The sequence below is a fragment of the Octopus bimaculoides genome, chromosome 25 (assembly GCF_001194135.2).
Source record: "Octopus bimaculoides isolate UCB-OBI-ISO-001 chromosome 25, ASM119413v2, whole genome shotgun sequence".
NCBI lineage: Eukaryota > Metazoa > Mollusca > Cephalopoda > Octopoda > Octopodidae > Octopus > Octopus bimaculoides.
This window is the reverse complement of record NC_069005.1, coordinates 22337981-22355006: the sequence shown is the minus strand read 5'-3', so window position 1 is coordinate 22355006 and position 17026 is coordinate 22337981. Positions and strand designations below refer to the sequence as shown.

General features: G+C 39.7%; 1 protein-coding gene and 1 long non-coding RNA gene across 4 annotated transcripts in view; one reads left to right on the top strand and one right to left on the bottom strand.

Moving 5' to 3' along the window:
* The window catches only part of LOC128250819 (uncharacterized), a 368397-nt gene that overhangs the window by 32529 nt on the left and 318842 nt on the right, over nt 1–17026 (top strand). The gene's annotated exons all lie outside the window — the stretch shown is intronic.
* The window catches only part of LOC106882576 (cytochrome P450 2U1), a 42607-nt gene that overhangs the window by 11846 nt on the left and 13735 nt on the right, over nt 1–17026 (bottom strand). Inside the window, exon 2 of the mRNA XM_052976800.1 lies at nt 2728–3249. Coding sequence (XP_052832760.1) covers nt 2728–3160 — 433 coding nt within the window. The 5' untranslated portion in view covers nt 3161–3249. The remainder of the gene's footprint in view (nt 1–2727; nt 3250–17026) is intronic.

The following is a 17026-nucleotide window of genomic DNA, read 5'->3' as shown; positions in this document are numbered from 1 at the left end:
GGTGTCCAAGAGTACCCCCACCATACACACATTTACAAATGAAACCTCTAAACTTCCTTAACCAGCAAGGTCTCCCCACTCACCCTCCTCCCACGAACATATACTTTCTTCCTCTAAATACAGATTAATCAAAAAAAAAAAAAAGGGGAAAAAATTTCGGTGTGGCGGAGGCGGAACACTGGAAGGAAAAAGGAAGGAGGATGGGAGAAGTTTTCCGGTGTAATGGTCAGTCAATTTGGCTGGAGTGTGCATGTACTTAAGAGTGGAGCAGCGGATGTTTGACTAAACCACCCTCCCACTCTGGACACTCACACGTTTAAATACAACCTATCAGCTCGTTTCGTTTGAAACAAAAACTCAAGACTAAGTGTATGCATGTATGTATGTATGCATGCATCCATGTGTATTTGTATGTGGAGGTCATTAATTTGACCACATGACCAGCACTGTCCTAATTACGAAGAATTTGGTTCAATGTTTTTTAAAGGGGGGAAGAAAGGGAAGTAGAAGACGAAAGAAGAGGTAGCGGTGTGGGGTAGATAGAATTAGAGAAATTGGGTTAATATTTCATTTCAAGGATTGCTTCCTGACAGTTCTACCTCCTTTTTTTAAGGGGGAGGAAGGGTGGTAATTGGTGGTGGCGGTGGTTTGTGTCGGGGGAAGTGTTGAGCATGATGTTTATACATGAGTATACATACAAAGATATGTACATACTAAAATACGCACACACGTATATACATAAAGATACATACGTATACATCTACACACCTAAGAATAAATGTATATACATATAGATACATATACACCCACGGATACTTACATAGACGCACATGCAAACAAAGATACTTCCATACATACATATATGCACAGAAAGATACATACATATACGCACACAAGAATACACACACATACCATACACGCACACAGATACATACGTTGTACACACCCCACGCACACACAGTGCGTACGTATATTTTAAGTGCGCGAGATCTTTTTTCACTTGGGTGGTTATGTGCAGTGGGGTAGATGTATTCATAATCCTATCCCACACAAACTATGTAAGGGTGAGGTTTGTGTGTGTGTGTGTGTGTGTGTGTGTGTGTGTGTGTGTGTGTGTGTGTGTGTGTGTGTGTAGAATAAGTAGTGCAGAGCGAATATAAATATTTCAGCGGTAATATTAGTTAAGCAGTACTCATCAAGCTTATGAATGAACTTAAATCAACATTTCTCACACAGATATACTATTTTTGCTTTACAATTACGACCTCAACAGACACACACAGTGCATTATAGAATGCAATGATAATGTAGTTTGTAATATCAAATAAAGTTTTTTGATATTTAAATAGTTCTGATAGTTCAAGAAAAATTCCTCCTGGTAAAAAAATTAACAGAACGAGAGGCTGATACAGAAATACGTTCACTGGGTTGGCATGCTGCAGAGTGCCAGCCTGAGGTACGTATATTTTCCCATTTAAAACTGCTGGGCGTACTAAGGTGTCCATTTGCTTTAAATATCCTAATTGCTATTTCATTATTTTAGATTCACTCAAGGCGACGCACTGGCAAAATCATTAGCGCATCGGACAAAATACCTCGCAGCATTTCTTCCGACTCATTACGTTCTAAGTTCATTTTCTACTGAGGTCGACTTTGCCTAATCCTCGCGGGGTCAATAAAATAACAGGTTAGAACTGGAGTCGGTGGAGGTAAAGAATACGCACACCACCCGTTTTCGGTGTAGCCCTAACCCTAAACGCCGAAAACGAGTAGGGTGCGTATACTTTACCGTTGCCCTGGAGTCAATGTAAAGGGCTTACCTCTCCCCAAATATTGGTAGTCTTGTACCAAAATTTAAAATCATTCTTTTAAACTCACTTAAGGCAGTCAGCTGGAAGAATCGTTAGTGCGTCGGACAAAATGCATGGCAGTATTTCTTCCGACTCTTTACGTTCTGAGCCCTAAATCCCGCCTTTCATCCTTTCGGAGTTGATAAAATAAGCACCAGTCGAGTAGTGAGGGTCGATCTAATCGACCATCCCCCTCCCCCAAATTTCTGGCCTTGTGCCTTTGGTAAGAAAGGATTATTATTATAAAGCAGCAAACTGGTTGAATCATTAGTGTGTTGGACAAAATGCTTTAGCAGCATTTCTTCTAGCTCTTTATATTCCGAGCTCAACTTTACCTTTAATCCTTTCAGGATCGGTAAAATAAAGTACCAGTCAAGCACTGGGGTGGAATGTAATCGACGAAACCCGTCACCTTAAAACTGCTGGCTTTGTGCCAAATTTTGAAACCATTTTAGCTATAAAAAATGTTTTAATGGTTCAGAACCACTGGCTTAGTTTGGAGTCTATGGACCCCTTTCCTTTAATCCCTATTTTACCCTATTGGACCTTCATAGCCATTTAAAATATCCTATTAACATTTTATAATTAAATATTATTAGGAATTATATAAAAAAATATAGAAATATTTTGTATATTATAGAAGTATAACCAATTTATTGCACATAAATTTTAACAGCAAAATTAATGGAACCTGGTTGAGATTCACAGTTCTAAGGAAATGTAAAATTTTTTTTTGTAACTACATTACGCAATGCCTTCTATAACTGTTTTCTGTATATATTTGCAATGCTTCCAGCAAACTACAATATTTGTATGATTAACCCCAACTAATTATTTTTTGTTTTAGAAAAAAAGGATTTATTTTTGTGATATTTACCATTTAGTGATGTATCGGGATCCGTTTTTTCTCTCTGTTTCATCTCTTTGATGTAAGCATCAATGAAGTCTTTGATGTTTGTTTCTTCGTATTCTCTCATGTGGTCGGTGACGGCAGTCGACAGGAATTCCTCCATGTTTTCAATGTTCTTGAAAATCTTTTTGAATTTGAACGGATCGCCGGGCAAATGTTCCAGCATGGGGAAGAAGTTAACGATGGCGCTCAGACCAATGTTCTTGAAGTTCTCATCGATACCGTGGACGTATTTCTTAAACTGTGGGTTGTCGTAATCGAACCTGCGACCGAACATAAGTGAACAAATCACGTTGGCCACCGCTGTCTGCACCAAGTCATGAGCATCGAACGGCGTATTCACGTTGCTATCCAGCGCCTTGACAAAAGCTGTCACTTCCTCGTGCATTCGATCCTCCATGCTGTGCTGACCGAGACCAAGATCTTTGAGCACCCGCAGCGTCAACTTCCGTTGTTCTCGCCAAGTCAGACCATTCGTACATACGATACCTGAAAATTGTTAAAAAAAAGCAAGCATAAAACGAATGTAAATGAATAGTGACAAAAATATTTGCATTTATATTGAACAAGGTCTGCATAGTATATTAAATTATGAAAACATTAATGGGTTTGTATCCATAATGGATGTGTATGGCCATGACTAGCCAGTGTAAGACAAAGATCAGTGCATTAACAGGTGACTTCTACTTGTAGTTATCAGTAAGAACGTTGGCCCTATGCTGACAATATACGAGGGGTGTTGAAAAGTGTATGAGCGGGTGCTTTATGGGTGTCGCGAAAGGCCTGGTTGGAGGCCCAACCTTTCAAGTTCTTTTACAGGGCTTAGAAAAATTGAAGGACCGCTGCAATAAGTGTATGAATCTGAGAGGGGAATATGTTGAATAAAATCATAATTAACTGAACCTCCTGTATTTTCTTTTACTCAAAGCCAGGATTTTTTCAGCACCTCTCGTATGTTGTTTCTCTTTAATCCGTGGTAGCACTAATCGGATTGACATATGATCCAAGACATTCTACTTATGATAATATACTTTTAAGATTAGTATGTGAGGCAACAGGTTGCAAAACTTAGACCCGAACTTCAATGTTGGTGCTCTAAATATAATCGCCAACGTGATATCGCTATTACTGGTATAAGCCAAAATTATTACTGATCAACGGCAAAGCAGATCCATTCGCTGGTGTTAGATAAAAAAAAAAAAAGATTGCAGCGTTTCCTCGATCGCATAACTAATCTAACTAATCAAAGGCTCCCAACAGCTTTAAATATCTCAAATTTCGGGGGAGAGGAGCAAACACAAAACATTCACACAGATACAAAATATATATATATATATATATATATATATGTACGACGGGCTTCTTTCAGTTTCCGTCCACCAAATCCACTCACAAGGCTTTGGTCGGTCCGAGGCTGGAGAAGATATGCCCAAGATGCGACTGAACCCGGAACCATGTGGTTAGGAAGCTAGCTCCTTACCACACAGCCACGTGTGTGTGTGCGTGCGCGCGCGCGAGCTCACGCATTGTGAGAATGTGTGTTTGTCCCCTCTACCGCTTGTCAACTGGTGTTTGTTTATGTCCTCACAATTCAGCAGTTCGAAGGAAACAGAAAGAATAGTACCAGAAAGGACTGGGGTCCAGTGTTTGAGACAATTGATTTAAGATATAGTATTAGTTAATTTGTTAGTTACGTATTCTCCTTCCTCTTCCTCCTCGTTGTTAGTTAAGAGCGTATCTAATCTGAAACATTATTTAATTAACACCAAACCAGTTAGCTTAATTTTAAATCAGTGGTAATTGAGGTTCAAATCAACGGTAGTTCAGATACTAGTTTAAACCAGTATCAGTTGAGATATGTAAACTGTGTCTCTTTCTCCACTGTATAATTCAATTCAATGCACTGGTCATCTGTAACCTAAATGTAAAAATTAAGCGTAACTCTCCGATAAAAATCTATTGTTAAAGAATCCACACTCGTATGGTATGATGTCAAGTGTCCACTCCTACTCATTGTATGTACCATCACGTGCCCACTCCAACTCAATGTAGAGTCAAGTATCCAGTTTAAGTGCCCTACTTAGAGCCATATCGGCTCTGGGTTTGAACATGTGTGCGTACGCGGACATACGAAATACACATACACACTCACACACACACTCTTGAACACTTGGTTTATAGGTGTGGGAAGAAAATTCAGTAACCACCAAGTAAGGTCATATACACATCAGCGAATTTCAGCTATTGTCTATCAATGGCACATTAAGACGTTACATCAGTGGTATTTTTTCAAAATTTTAATTACATTTGATGTTGATTCTTGGGGAAGTTTCATTTTGCCATGAAGAAACATACGTCTTGGTTCTATTTCACTTTTTATTATATCAGTCAACACGCCGGACAAAATACCGAGCGGTATTTCTCCCAACTTTTCAATTGTAATGACGTCCGTATAAAACTGATTGACACGGAATGTTTCAAGGGAGACAAGAAAAGAAACTCGGGATTAAATTTTGTTAGTGTGGTATGTTTGTCGGCGTGTTTGTGTATTGTCGTTTTACCTTCAAATTTCGCCGAGGTTGACTTTGCCTTTCATCTTATTGTTCGGAGTCGATAAAATAAAGTATCAGTTGAACACTGGAGTCGATGTAATCGAATAATCCCATAGCCTTATAATTAACTAATTGCTTGCTCAATCGTTCGATCAATCGCTCAATCAGAGAATTTGTTGGATTCTTTTCACTGTCATTCGCGACCTCATCTACGACATGCCTTCATTATGCCAAGTCTGTCTCCATACAAGTCAACATTAGAATGCTTGCAAAGCTAATATATAAAAAAAAAACTGCGATAACGGTCTTGCAGATAAACTCCACATCTTTCACCATCCTACCCACCATCTTAAATAAACAGAACGAACTAATTGCCGCTTGCCAAAAAACATGGTCAACATTATATCTTGGAAATTTCAAAGAAAGCTATGATCTATTCTAGCTTACGGTGTCATTCATTTTTTTCCTTTCCAAATCACCGATCATGCGAAAGGTCGATTGAGCGAAAAGCCAGTACGTGCGGTTGAATAATACATATCCACCACTCAAACACACACACACACACACACACACACAAGTGACAAATAATTTAAAAAACGAAACAAAAACAAAAAAAAACATACAAATATACTTGCTTCCTCACCTTACTTTTCATACTATCACATCACCTACCATTACCATCCACATTCAGAAACTACAAAAACATGAACGGCATCATAAGACAGCACTTAGTGTTTAAACACGCCCACCCAATCATTCATGCGCGTGCCCATTCGTGTGTTGTCCTCATACGAGTGTGCGTTATATATTATATATATATATATATATATATATCCACACACACACACACACACACACATGCTTGCTTGTGTGTGTACAGAGGAGAGTAATAACTATCACTGCTGGTAGCCATTATATAATAGAGGTAGATGTGCAGGGATAGTAAATGGTGATTAAATGTGTTAGGAAGTAAGGGAGAGAGGGCAGAAGGGTGAATGTGTAGGTGTGGGTGGACGGGTAGATGTATGATGGTGACAGTTTAATTTCGATGTAAGGAGAGACGAAGTGGGATGAGAATAATAATGATGATAACAACAACAACAGCAGCAGCAGTTATAGTGTTGGTGGCGGTTGAGCCTGTGTAGCAGGGTGAAGGGTTTTCCTGGTGTTTGACACCAAACCGAACAGCTAAAAGAACATGTACCAGAAGAGGGCGTAGTTGATATATAGACAGCCGTTGTTGTTACTGTCTCACCTCCAGTTGAATTTTGATTAGGTAGACATAATCAACGGTATTCCAACCGTGCCCATTTCGTTATTTTTTAATTTTTTAAAATGGATTGTATCATCAGATACAGAATTTCTCACAGAATAGGAAGATATCATAGTGAGGAACGTATTATATGGATACAAACTGTTTTTATGTTCTGCTTAATAATGATGTGGGAAGCTAAAAAAATTTTTAAGTCAGTAATAGTTTTTGGCGAGTTAGCAGAATCGACTTAGCCTTTCATCTTTACGAGATTCGACAAAATAAGTACCAGGTGAGCACTGGGGTCGATGTAATAGACTTACCCATTCCCTCGAAATTTCAGGCCTTGTGCCTACAGTAGAAAGGATTATTATTATTATTATTATTATGGCAGCGAGCTGGCAGAATTGTTAGCATGCCGGGCGAAATGCTTAGCAGTATTTCGTCTGTCGCTACGTTCAGAGTTCAAATTCCGCCGAGGTCGACTTTGCCTTTCATCCTTTCGGGGAGGATAAATTAAGTACCAGTTGAACACCGGGGTCGATATAATCGATACATCCTCTCCCCCAAATGGCTGACCTTGTGGAAAAATTTGAAACCATTATCATTATTATTATTACCTCCGCCTTTGCGTAGGTGGAGGTATTGTTTTCAGTCGCGTTTGTTTGTTTCTTTGTCCGTGGACAAGATATTTCAAGAACCGCTGGGTGGATTCGGATGAAACTTTTAGGGATGTTTGGCCTCGTGACTGGTACGAACTGATTAGATTTTAGAATCGATCTGGTACCGGCAAGGATTCTGGATTGTTTTTCCGTTTTTTTTTTGTTTTTTTTTTGTTATTTAATTTTTGAGAACCGTCGGGTTCATTCTTAGTATTCTCGTTTGTGAAAGCAGCCGAGTTTATTTCAGATATTCTCATTTTAAAAATCATCTCCGGCAAATCGTTGAGAAGACATTGATGTTACCTTGGCGGCGGTTTGCGCTCTCTGAGCGCTCTTGTTATTCTTATTCTTCTTATTAAAGCAGCGACCTCGTAGAATCATTAATGCGTCAGACAAGTTCTAAGTTCAAAATACTCTGAGGTCAACTTTGCCTTTCAATCTTTCTTAATTGATATATTAAAATAACAGAAAAGTGCTGGGGTCGATGTAATCGACTAACCACTTTCCCCTAAAGTTGCTGGCCTTGTGCCAAAATTTGAAACCTTATTATTACAAAAGAAAAGGCGACGAGCTGGCAGAATCGTTAGCAAGCCGGACAAAATGCTTGGCAACAGATATTTCATGCGTCTTTACTATCTCAGTTCAAATTCCACCGAATTTGACTATGCCTTTTTATCTTTTCGGGGTCGATATTATAAGTACCAGTTGAACGCTGGGATCGATGTAATCGACTTAACTCCTCCCCCGAAATTGTTGGCCTTGTACCAAAATTTGAAACCAGTATTATAAAGAAGTCACTAGTGTATGCTTTTGAAGGGATATTTGGCTATCATTTCTAGCAGGTTAAACAACAACTACAAGGGAATGAAGAGGTGTAGAGAGAAAAATATTTCAGAGAAGGTCGTCCATCAGGTAAAAATGAACCCATCAACCTTATTTTCTTCCCCTCCCCACTGAAATGCTGGCCTCATTTGATTTCCTGTCAGACATTAACATCTCAAGTCTCTTTAAATTTGCAGTTCGATTCATATCGACACTGATCACCCCCGTTCCACCTAATCCACCCATTCTAGAAAATTTCTTTCACATGAACCGGGCCTTCACTGGCTTAGCAATTCTAATTACTTATAAATCAAATAATTCACTTCATCAAACAACACTGTTTGATCGTGAAGCTTAGTGTATCATGGGTCTCTTTGATCAGAACCGACCGGGAGTTATACAATAACAGGTGTACAGAAATTAGACAGTGGAGAGAGTATAACATGTTAACCACTGCATGTCGGGGCGTGCAGCAGAGCAGTGATTCTAGTGGCGGTAGTGATAGGCGAGGGCTCGCAAGAGGATTGAAAAGGATGCGAACAAATCGCCACATTCACTAAAATTCAGATGGTTTTAAATGTTTTGGCGCTAACAAACAAAGGTGGAGGTAAAAGTAAAATGTTTCTTTAGAGGAGTATCAAGTATTTGTCATTTTGAGAACCACTGCAGTGTTGTCGTCAACTTGATGGTGCACTTGTTCCATCAGAATCTACAATAGATTGGAAAGGAAGGAGAGAGTGTGCATTTGCCCCAACTGTAACAATGTATAGTATAGTCACGATCTTCCACTAGGTAGGAGCATAGAAAAGCTGAAGCAATGAGATCGCATCTAACTGGTGATTAATTACTGACGAACTATAGGTTTGCTCCCAACTAGATCCAAGGTAACGCATTGAACAAATAATGATATCGATCTAAGTGACTGGTACTTTTTCTTTATTGCTCCCAAAAGAGAATTGCAAAGACGATCTAGGTAGGATTTGAACTCATAAAGTGTCGTAACTAAATAATACTGCAAAGCATCTAGTTTGACATTAACGATTCTGCCAATCCATTGCGTTGAGGTGATGACGACAACCACCACCACCACCACCATTCCAAGCTAAGGAGGCAGCCTATGTCATGTCACTCGACCTGCTAGATATAGCAGTCACATTTTCCAGAAATTGCATCCTACAATCCTAAAAATAAGGAACGAGCACTGTAGTCTTAGATAAACTATATTTATACAAAAAAAAAAGTGTAGAGATGGTCACGGTTGGGATACCTTTGATTATAGTTTTAGTCTGTCAAAGTTGATACCTGGGGCTAAACAACTACTAAGAATTTAAACCAATTCGCTGAGTCATGGAGTTACTGGGTCATCATCTGGGACAATACCGCGGGTACGAACAGATGTCCAGTACCACATTTAGGGAGGGGTCATTCGAAAAATTGGCCTTTAATTACTAACGGGTATACTCCAGCCTCTGGTCGGCGGTTGCGCTGTCTTGTCCGTCTTTTTTCTGTCGCTACTATAACGGTCCCTGTTCTTTGGAGATGGCTAGTCTCGTGTCTCCTACTAAGACACCCCTGGTCCACTCGTTTCTCCACCTCATGTCACCCTTGTTGAGTATAACCGTCCCTCCTTCAACACTATCCATTATCCAAAATCCTTTAACTCCAGAACCTCGTTCCTTTGAAATGTCCTCCTCGTGCACGTTTTTCATGCAAGTACTGATGGGCTCATAGTACTGGCTTCACTTGCAAGGATTGTGGACACTGCTTTTTCGGACTCAGCAAATAGGTGAATATATGTATATAGTCAAATCGAAAACGAAAATATAAAAAAAACAAAACAAAGGTCAATAGGACGTACACAGAGAATGTATTGATGCTTAGTTTAAGATGGGAAAAAAAGAGAGGGTATATAACGTTTCGAGCATAGCTCTTTGTCAAGAGGAGAAAAGGTTCGGAGAGAAGGAAAGAAGTCCAAGAAAAACACGTGTGTGATTACAAGGCTGATATACAAATATATATACATTATACATACATATATATTACATATGTACACGCTCACACACTTAACGACACATGACATTAAAGAACTATTGAAATTATAGACTATTGGAAAGAGTAAATTAGAGGGGAGGGGGATAAACTGGCAGGTTGTAAAGAGAAGAGTAACCGGATTTCTGTTATTCATTATATATACTTCTTCACCAGCAGCACCCCACCGTCACATGCGTTTTACTCTCACCACCACCATAACCACCACAACAGCAGCAGCACATGTTTACAAGCCCATACCTTCACCACCGTTACATTATGCATACTCTTCCCACCCCGTCATTCCCAGTTCACCACAATGGAGGTGATTAGTCCACACTGCCAAATAAGTGCACATACCTACCGACTTTCAGTGACATTGACAATCATCAACAACACCACCATCGCCCCCATACACACACAACTGCCGACAACGTCACCACCAACACTTACAGCACCATCACACTACCACCACAAATTACACCGTCAACACGTATCAACAAGGGAACCTCTACGTGGTCGTTCGATTTACTGGAAGTAACAGACAAATTCCCGTTCATATCACAAGCTACTGTCTTAGAAAAGAACAAGCTGGGTAACCTGCTCGTGAGTTTCCTGCACATGAGGGACACGAGATGGCCACGACTGGAAATGTCTGATCACAGGCTTGCTCGACTAAGAGTGACGTGGGGGTTAAGCAGCAGCAAGAGTAACGCTCCCACAAACAACGTAACGAACATCAACCTTGATCAGGGCTGACCCGTAGCTAGACAAAACAGCGACGCCAACACCATCAACAATAACCTTGATCAGAATTGAACTGTGACTAAACAATGACAATGGCGACAGTGACATCATCAACTACCACCACAACCTGCAAAAACCTTGATCAGGACTGATCTATGGCTAAACATCAACAACGACGATGACGACGACGACGACATTAATAGGAGACATTACACAAACACGCCCACAAACATACCACGCAACCACACTAACAAAATTTAATCCTGAAATTCTCTTCCTGTCTCCGTTGAAACATTTGGTGTCAACAAGTTTGATACGGACGCCATTACAACTAAACACTGTACATTTAGTATTTAACTGATTAACTGTAGTTTATTTACGCTTACAACTGTTTTCCACCCCTCTCTTTACTGTCATTTACTGCAGTTCAGTTAAATTTAGCTTTTTTTTTTTTTTGTAGTTTATTTAAATCTACTGTATTTTACTGGCGTTTATTTAAGTTTTAAGGTCTGTTTATTTGGTTTCATTTAAGTAAACAACATGGCGGAAGTTGTCAGATTTGTTGGTTTTTTTGCTTGCTTTCATTTTTGTTTTCCCGTTATTCGTTTTACTGCTGGTTTAAGTAAGTGGGCTTGTAGCCTTGATGGGGCACTACTTTCAATCAATTACATTGACCCTATCCAGTACTTAAAGACTCAATATTGGTAAAAGAGTCAAATGTATTATATAAAGATACTAGCTATGTGAACAGGAATTGAAACAAAAGAATCTTGAACCCACATTTAGCTCTCTCTCTCTCTCTCTCTCTCTCTCTCTCTCTCTCTCTCAGAGTAAAAAGAGTTTGACTAAAACTCTTCAGGACGGTGTCCAGTATGGCCGCATTACAAATGACTGGGAACAAAAAAAGTAAAGTTTATAAGGAATTCTCTTGTGACATTCGCACGATTTGTAAAGCCAAAGACCTGCTCCTCCGGAAAGTCTTGCTTCAATCTGAATCAGTAGAGCGTATCGAAGGGACACTTGAGGACAGTGGTTCTCAAAACCATTTTTTATCTATGTCTCCTTTGATCACCATTTTATTCTGGTGGATCCCCATAGCCATTCGATGTTTAAAAACTGATACCTCCTTTCAAAATTCCAGTTTTGTTTTTCACAAATTAACTTGTGCAGGTTGAACCATGTAAAACATTTTGAGAAAGAAGTTTAGTTGTTTCTTGCAATAAATATATCTAAAGCAAAATTTTTTCAATATAACACTGTGCATCCCCAATTTACTATTTTGCTTTCATGGACCCCCTCCAAGGGTCATATGGACTCCAGTTGAGAGCCACTGCTCAAAGCGTTGGTAAAGTTGTAATATAGATAAGTAGCTGCCTCACTTGTGCAGCAAGACTCCTCTCCACGTCACCTATATTATCCAAGAGGAGGGGGCATGGACCGACCGACAAGGCTTCTGACATCGCACCAGTGACGTCATACAAATTGCTAAAGCGAAGCTGGAAGACATCTTGAACTGTTTTAGGGGACAGCAGCTCCTGATTGGAGTTCATTAAAATCGATCAGATTCGCTGGATTGATACTTCTGTTCTTTATGCCGATCTTGGAAAGATGTAAGGCAAAAGTTGACCTCGGCGAGATTTGAACGCAGAAAGAGTTTGAACAAATATCGCAAAGAATTTTGTCCGACACAAACAAATTCCGCCACCGAATTCCAGAGTTCTACTCTTTCTTCCTACCTAATCATACCCCAACCCCCAATTGAACGTCATGTCAGTTTGTAGGGTATTTTTTTGTTTGTTTTTAAGGAGTCATGTGCCTTTCTTAGCTCGGCGTTGCCAAGGTAAGTTTGAAAGAAACGAAGGTTTAAATGACTGAGAAGATCTCTCTCTCTCTCTCTCTCTCTCTCTGATAAAATTCTAAAATAGACAATGAGATGGCACCGATTTCTGACAGCGAGGTACTTTATATATATATATATTTATATATATATATATATACACACACCTGCGCACTCACATGAACAAACACATAAATAGATTATACGCGCACCATTACACGAGCGCGCGCACACAGTTTGCAATCGCTTAAAATGTTAAAAAAGGTAAGAAAAAGAAAAAAGCATTCGACAATTTAGTCGAGTTAAAGAGGCTGTATAGTCATAGCTGAGACCTCTGATCATTGACCTGTCGCATAAAAGCTGGCTTGTGGTTAAACAACAACTGATGTGGTATTTGAACTCCTAATGCATCACCTGTACTTCGATTCTCTCTTTACTCAGACACACTAATTCCACTTCTGAACGCTCAGACAAACGTCCTAGTTCTATATTTTTGCACCTAGTTATACCCACTGTATTTACATACCTTAAATATAACGACTCGCGTGTCAGTACGGTGTGCGTGTGCGCGTGTTTTTGCGCTATTTATTACAAATTGTATGTATTTGTGCTATATATATCAACCCGCGCACGTGGACTTGCTATACGTATATGCATACATTTATATATACGTACGTGCACACATACACAACAAACCCGTATATTTACGTTTGTGCTATATATAATACGTGTGCGCTATATATATATATATATATATATATATATAAAAATAAATAAACCGGATATGTACAATAACCTATTTGTAGGTGCGTGTGTCCCATTCTAGATATACGGGTGGACTTGGGCTTGTTACGCCTGTTAAATTTTAATAAAAATTACAAAAGACGCCCAGGACACAAAACAAAATTATACTGAACTCTGACACCTCGCTCATGTCAATGTACACACTGTTCATATTTTAAATTCAACGAAGATTTTTTGGGGGAAAAAATGTTTAAAATTGACGTTTAAATATTTCATTTCTAGAAAACAGCAAAAACACTTCCATACACTTAGGCACTTCCTCATACTTTTCCCTTTTGAACTCACAATGCCCTCAAATGGGCGCTACTAATCGCTAAATTAGACATTATACCACCAGAATTTGAATTTTGATCTGTAGATCAGTGGTTGTCAACCCTTTTTTTTTTTATACCTATGAAATACCTTTGATTCCTATTTTATTCTACTGGACCCAAATGAGACATTTGATGCTTAAAAAAGTTCCATTATATTTTTATAATTGAATATTATTAGGAATAGTATAAAAAAATATATTTTGTGTATTGCAGATGTATAACCAATTAATTTGCACATAAATTTTAACAGCAAAATCTTATGTGGCCCCCAAGGGTCATATGAACCCCGATTGAGAACCAGTGGTTTAGATTTATGATCACTTAAATGTTTGGTTTTGTTTGTGATTATAGTGAGCTTATTGATAACGTCTCTAACCGTGTGTGTGTGTGTGTTTGTGTGTATTAAGGCGCATGGCTCAGTAGTTACAGCGTCGGGCACACAATCATGAGGTAGCGAGTTCGATTCTCTGACCGGGCTGTGTGTTGTGTTTGTTCTTGAGCAAGACGCATTATTTCACGTTGCTCCAGTTCACTCAGCTGTAGCAATGAGTTGCGACGTTACTGATTGCCAAGCTGTATCGGCCTTTGCCTTTCGCTTGGAGACCATCAGAGACCATGTAGAGAGGGGTGGCTGGTATGCATAGGCAACTACTGGTCTTCCATTGCTCGGACTTGTACTTCGGAGGGGAACTTTCTAGGTGCAGCCCCATGGTCATTCGCGACTAAAGGGGGTTCTCTTTCCTACACACACATGTATTTATGTCTGCGTGTGTGGATGTGATTTCTCATGTAGCGAAACATGGACTGCGTGATCTGAAGCACGCAGCAACAATAAACTATGCTCTCCGTGTATCCAAGAGGAGGACTGTTTTTGTGTTTTTGTTTTATCAGGTGGTTGGTGAACAACCTGTTGTGTTGTGCAATACACCATTTTTATGTTGTTCGTAGTTCATCGTGGTCTGTTGTAGAGAGATTCGGGAGCTAAGTAGAATTGGTACGGTCTTCTATAAACTTGGTATTGGTACTCCGTCAGTTACGACGACGAGTGCTCTAGTTGATCCGATCGACGGAACAGTCTGCTCGTGAAGTTAACGTACAAGTGGCTGAGAACTCCACAGACACACGTACCCTTAACGTAGTTCTCAGGGAGATTCAGCATGACACAGGATGTGACAAGGCTGGTCTTTCGAAATACAGATACGACCCATTTTTGCCAGCTAAGTGGACTGGAGCAACACGAAATAAAGCGTCTTGCTCAAGATCAGAACGCGCCGCTGGGAATCGAACCCACGACCTTACAATCGTGAGCCGAATATCCCAACTACTAAGCAACGCGCCGTCACCTATGAGCCTAACGTCGGTACTCCAATGTTGCTGTGTTTCTGTTTGGGCAAATGAGGCATCTGTCATGGTTCTAAGTGTACTAGTGCGTCGTTTTACTTATTTTACTGCGTGTATTGGAGTGTGATAGCTGATTGTGTTTGATATTTTCTGGTGCTATTGTATTTGAGGGCGTTATTTAAGTGACGGATAAGTTTCTAGGTGACTTATGTAGGGTTGAAGTATTTATATATAGCAGTCTCTGGAGAAACATGGGGAGGATGCGAGTATGTTGTTATCTACGCATGATGTAGACCTTTATTTTGTGGGTATAAGGTCGTCTCGTATAGGTATGCAGGGTGGGGCAAAAGTCACTCACCAAAACATTTGACATCTTATTTATAGTAGGTTATTTCATATACACAAGGCGGCGAGCTGGCAGAATCGTTAGCACGCCGGGCGAAATGCTTAGCGGTATTTCGTCTGCCGTTACGTTCCGAGTTCAAATTCCGCCGAGGCCGAATTTGCCTTTCATCCATTCGACGTCGATAAATTAAGTACCAGTGATACAGAGGTCAATTTAATCGATTAATCTCTTTTCCCCTAAATTTCAGGCCTTGCGCTTTTAGTAGAAAGGATTATTTCATATACGTCTTTACGTTCCGAGTTCAAATACCGCTGGGGCCGACTTTGCCTTTCATCCCTTTCAGGGTCGATAATATAATTACCAGTTGAGCACTGCGGTCGATCTAATCGACTTAGCTCCTCCCCGAAATTGCTGGCTTTCAGTCAAAATTTGAAATCAATATTTTGTCCAGCTTCTCAGATACGAGCAATTTGACTAGTGTTGATATGAGCAGTTGTAGATGTGGGGATTCTTTCGAGTTGTAGGTGATTTAGGAATAACTGATTTTTAACACATCGTGAGTTATTTAATCGCTTAGTATTTAAAGGCAGCCATATCCGGTCAAAATATCCAGCCTCTTACACCTACCCAACAATGTCATTCTAAAAATAAACAATCGCATCATTGAAATCTCAAAGCTATGAGATATGCCAGATTAATTCAAAACAATGAATAAATAAGCAATACATTTGATAGGGTAATGTGAATGCTAGACGGTTAAGATTTGATATTTTCTGTATTAACTTTTAGACGGGATCAAAACCGGGTTCAGGCTAGAAATGTGTATTTTTCTTTCATGTTCCTGGTTTGCATGACTATTTATTTAAAAAAATGCTTGATAAGAGTTATTTGCTTGATGTTGCGGTGTGCGTGTTATTTGTGGTTGTAACTACGGCATGAAGTGTGGTGTGGCTTGATGCTAATTAATTAATCCGTCTTTATCTTTTACTTGTTTCAGTCTGATGATTTGAGGCCATGTTGAGGCACCGCCTTTACGGGTTTCTAGTCGAGCAAATCGATCCTAGTTCTTTCTTGTAAGTTTGGTTATTTATTCTATCAATCCTTTTGCAGGACCGCTAAGTTATGGGGACATAAACACACCAACCCCGGTTGTCAAGTGGTGGTGGTGGTGGGGAACATACAACACAAAGACACACACGAACAGATATATACACGACAAGCTTCGTCAGTTTTCGTCTAACAAATTGATTCACAAACTATTGGTCAATATCCAGGGTTATATATAACAGAAAGCTCTTGCCCAAGCTGCCGAATAGTGGGACTGAAACCAAAACCGAGTGGTTTACAGAGTGAGCTTCTTAACCACACAGCCATGTTGCCTATACCTGCATACGCACGTGTGTGTGTGTGTGTGGGGGGGGTAAATGACTTCTATTTAGAATGATCTATATACAGAACAGGGAGTGAGGTTAGTGTGTATGTGTGATTGTGGTAATGGCTAAAAGGTGCTGTGTACGTATAAGTATGTATATAATTGAACACCTCGATCCCTTCCATCTGT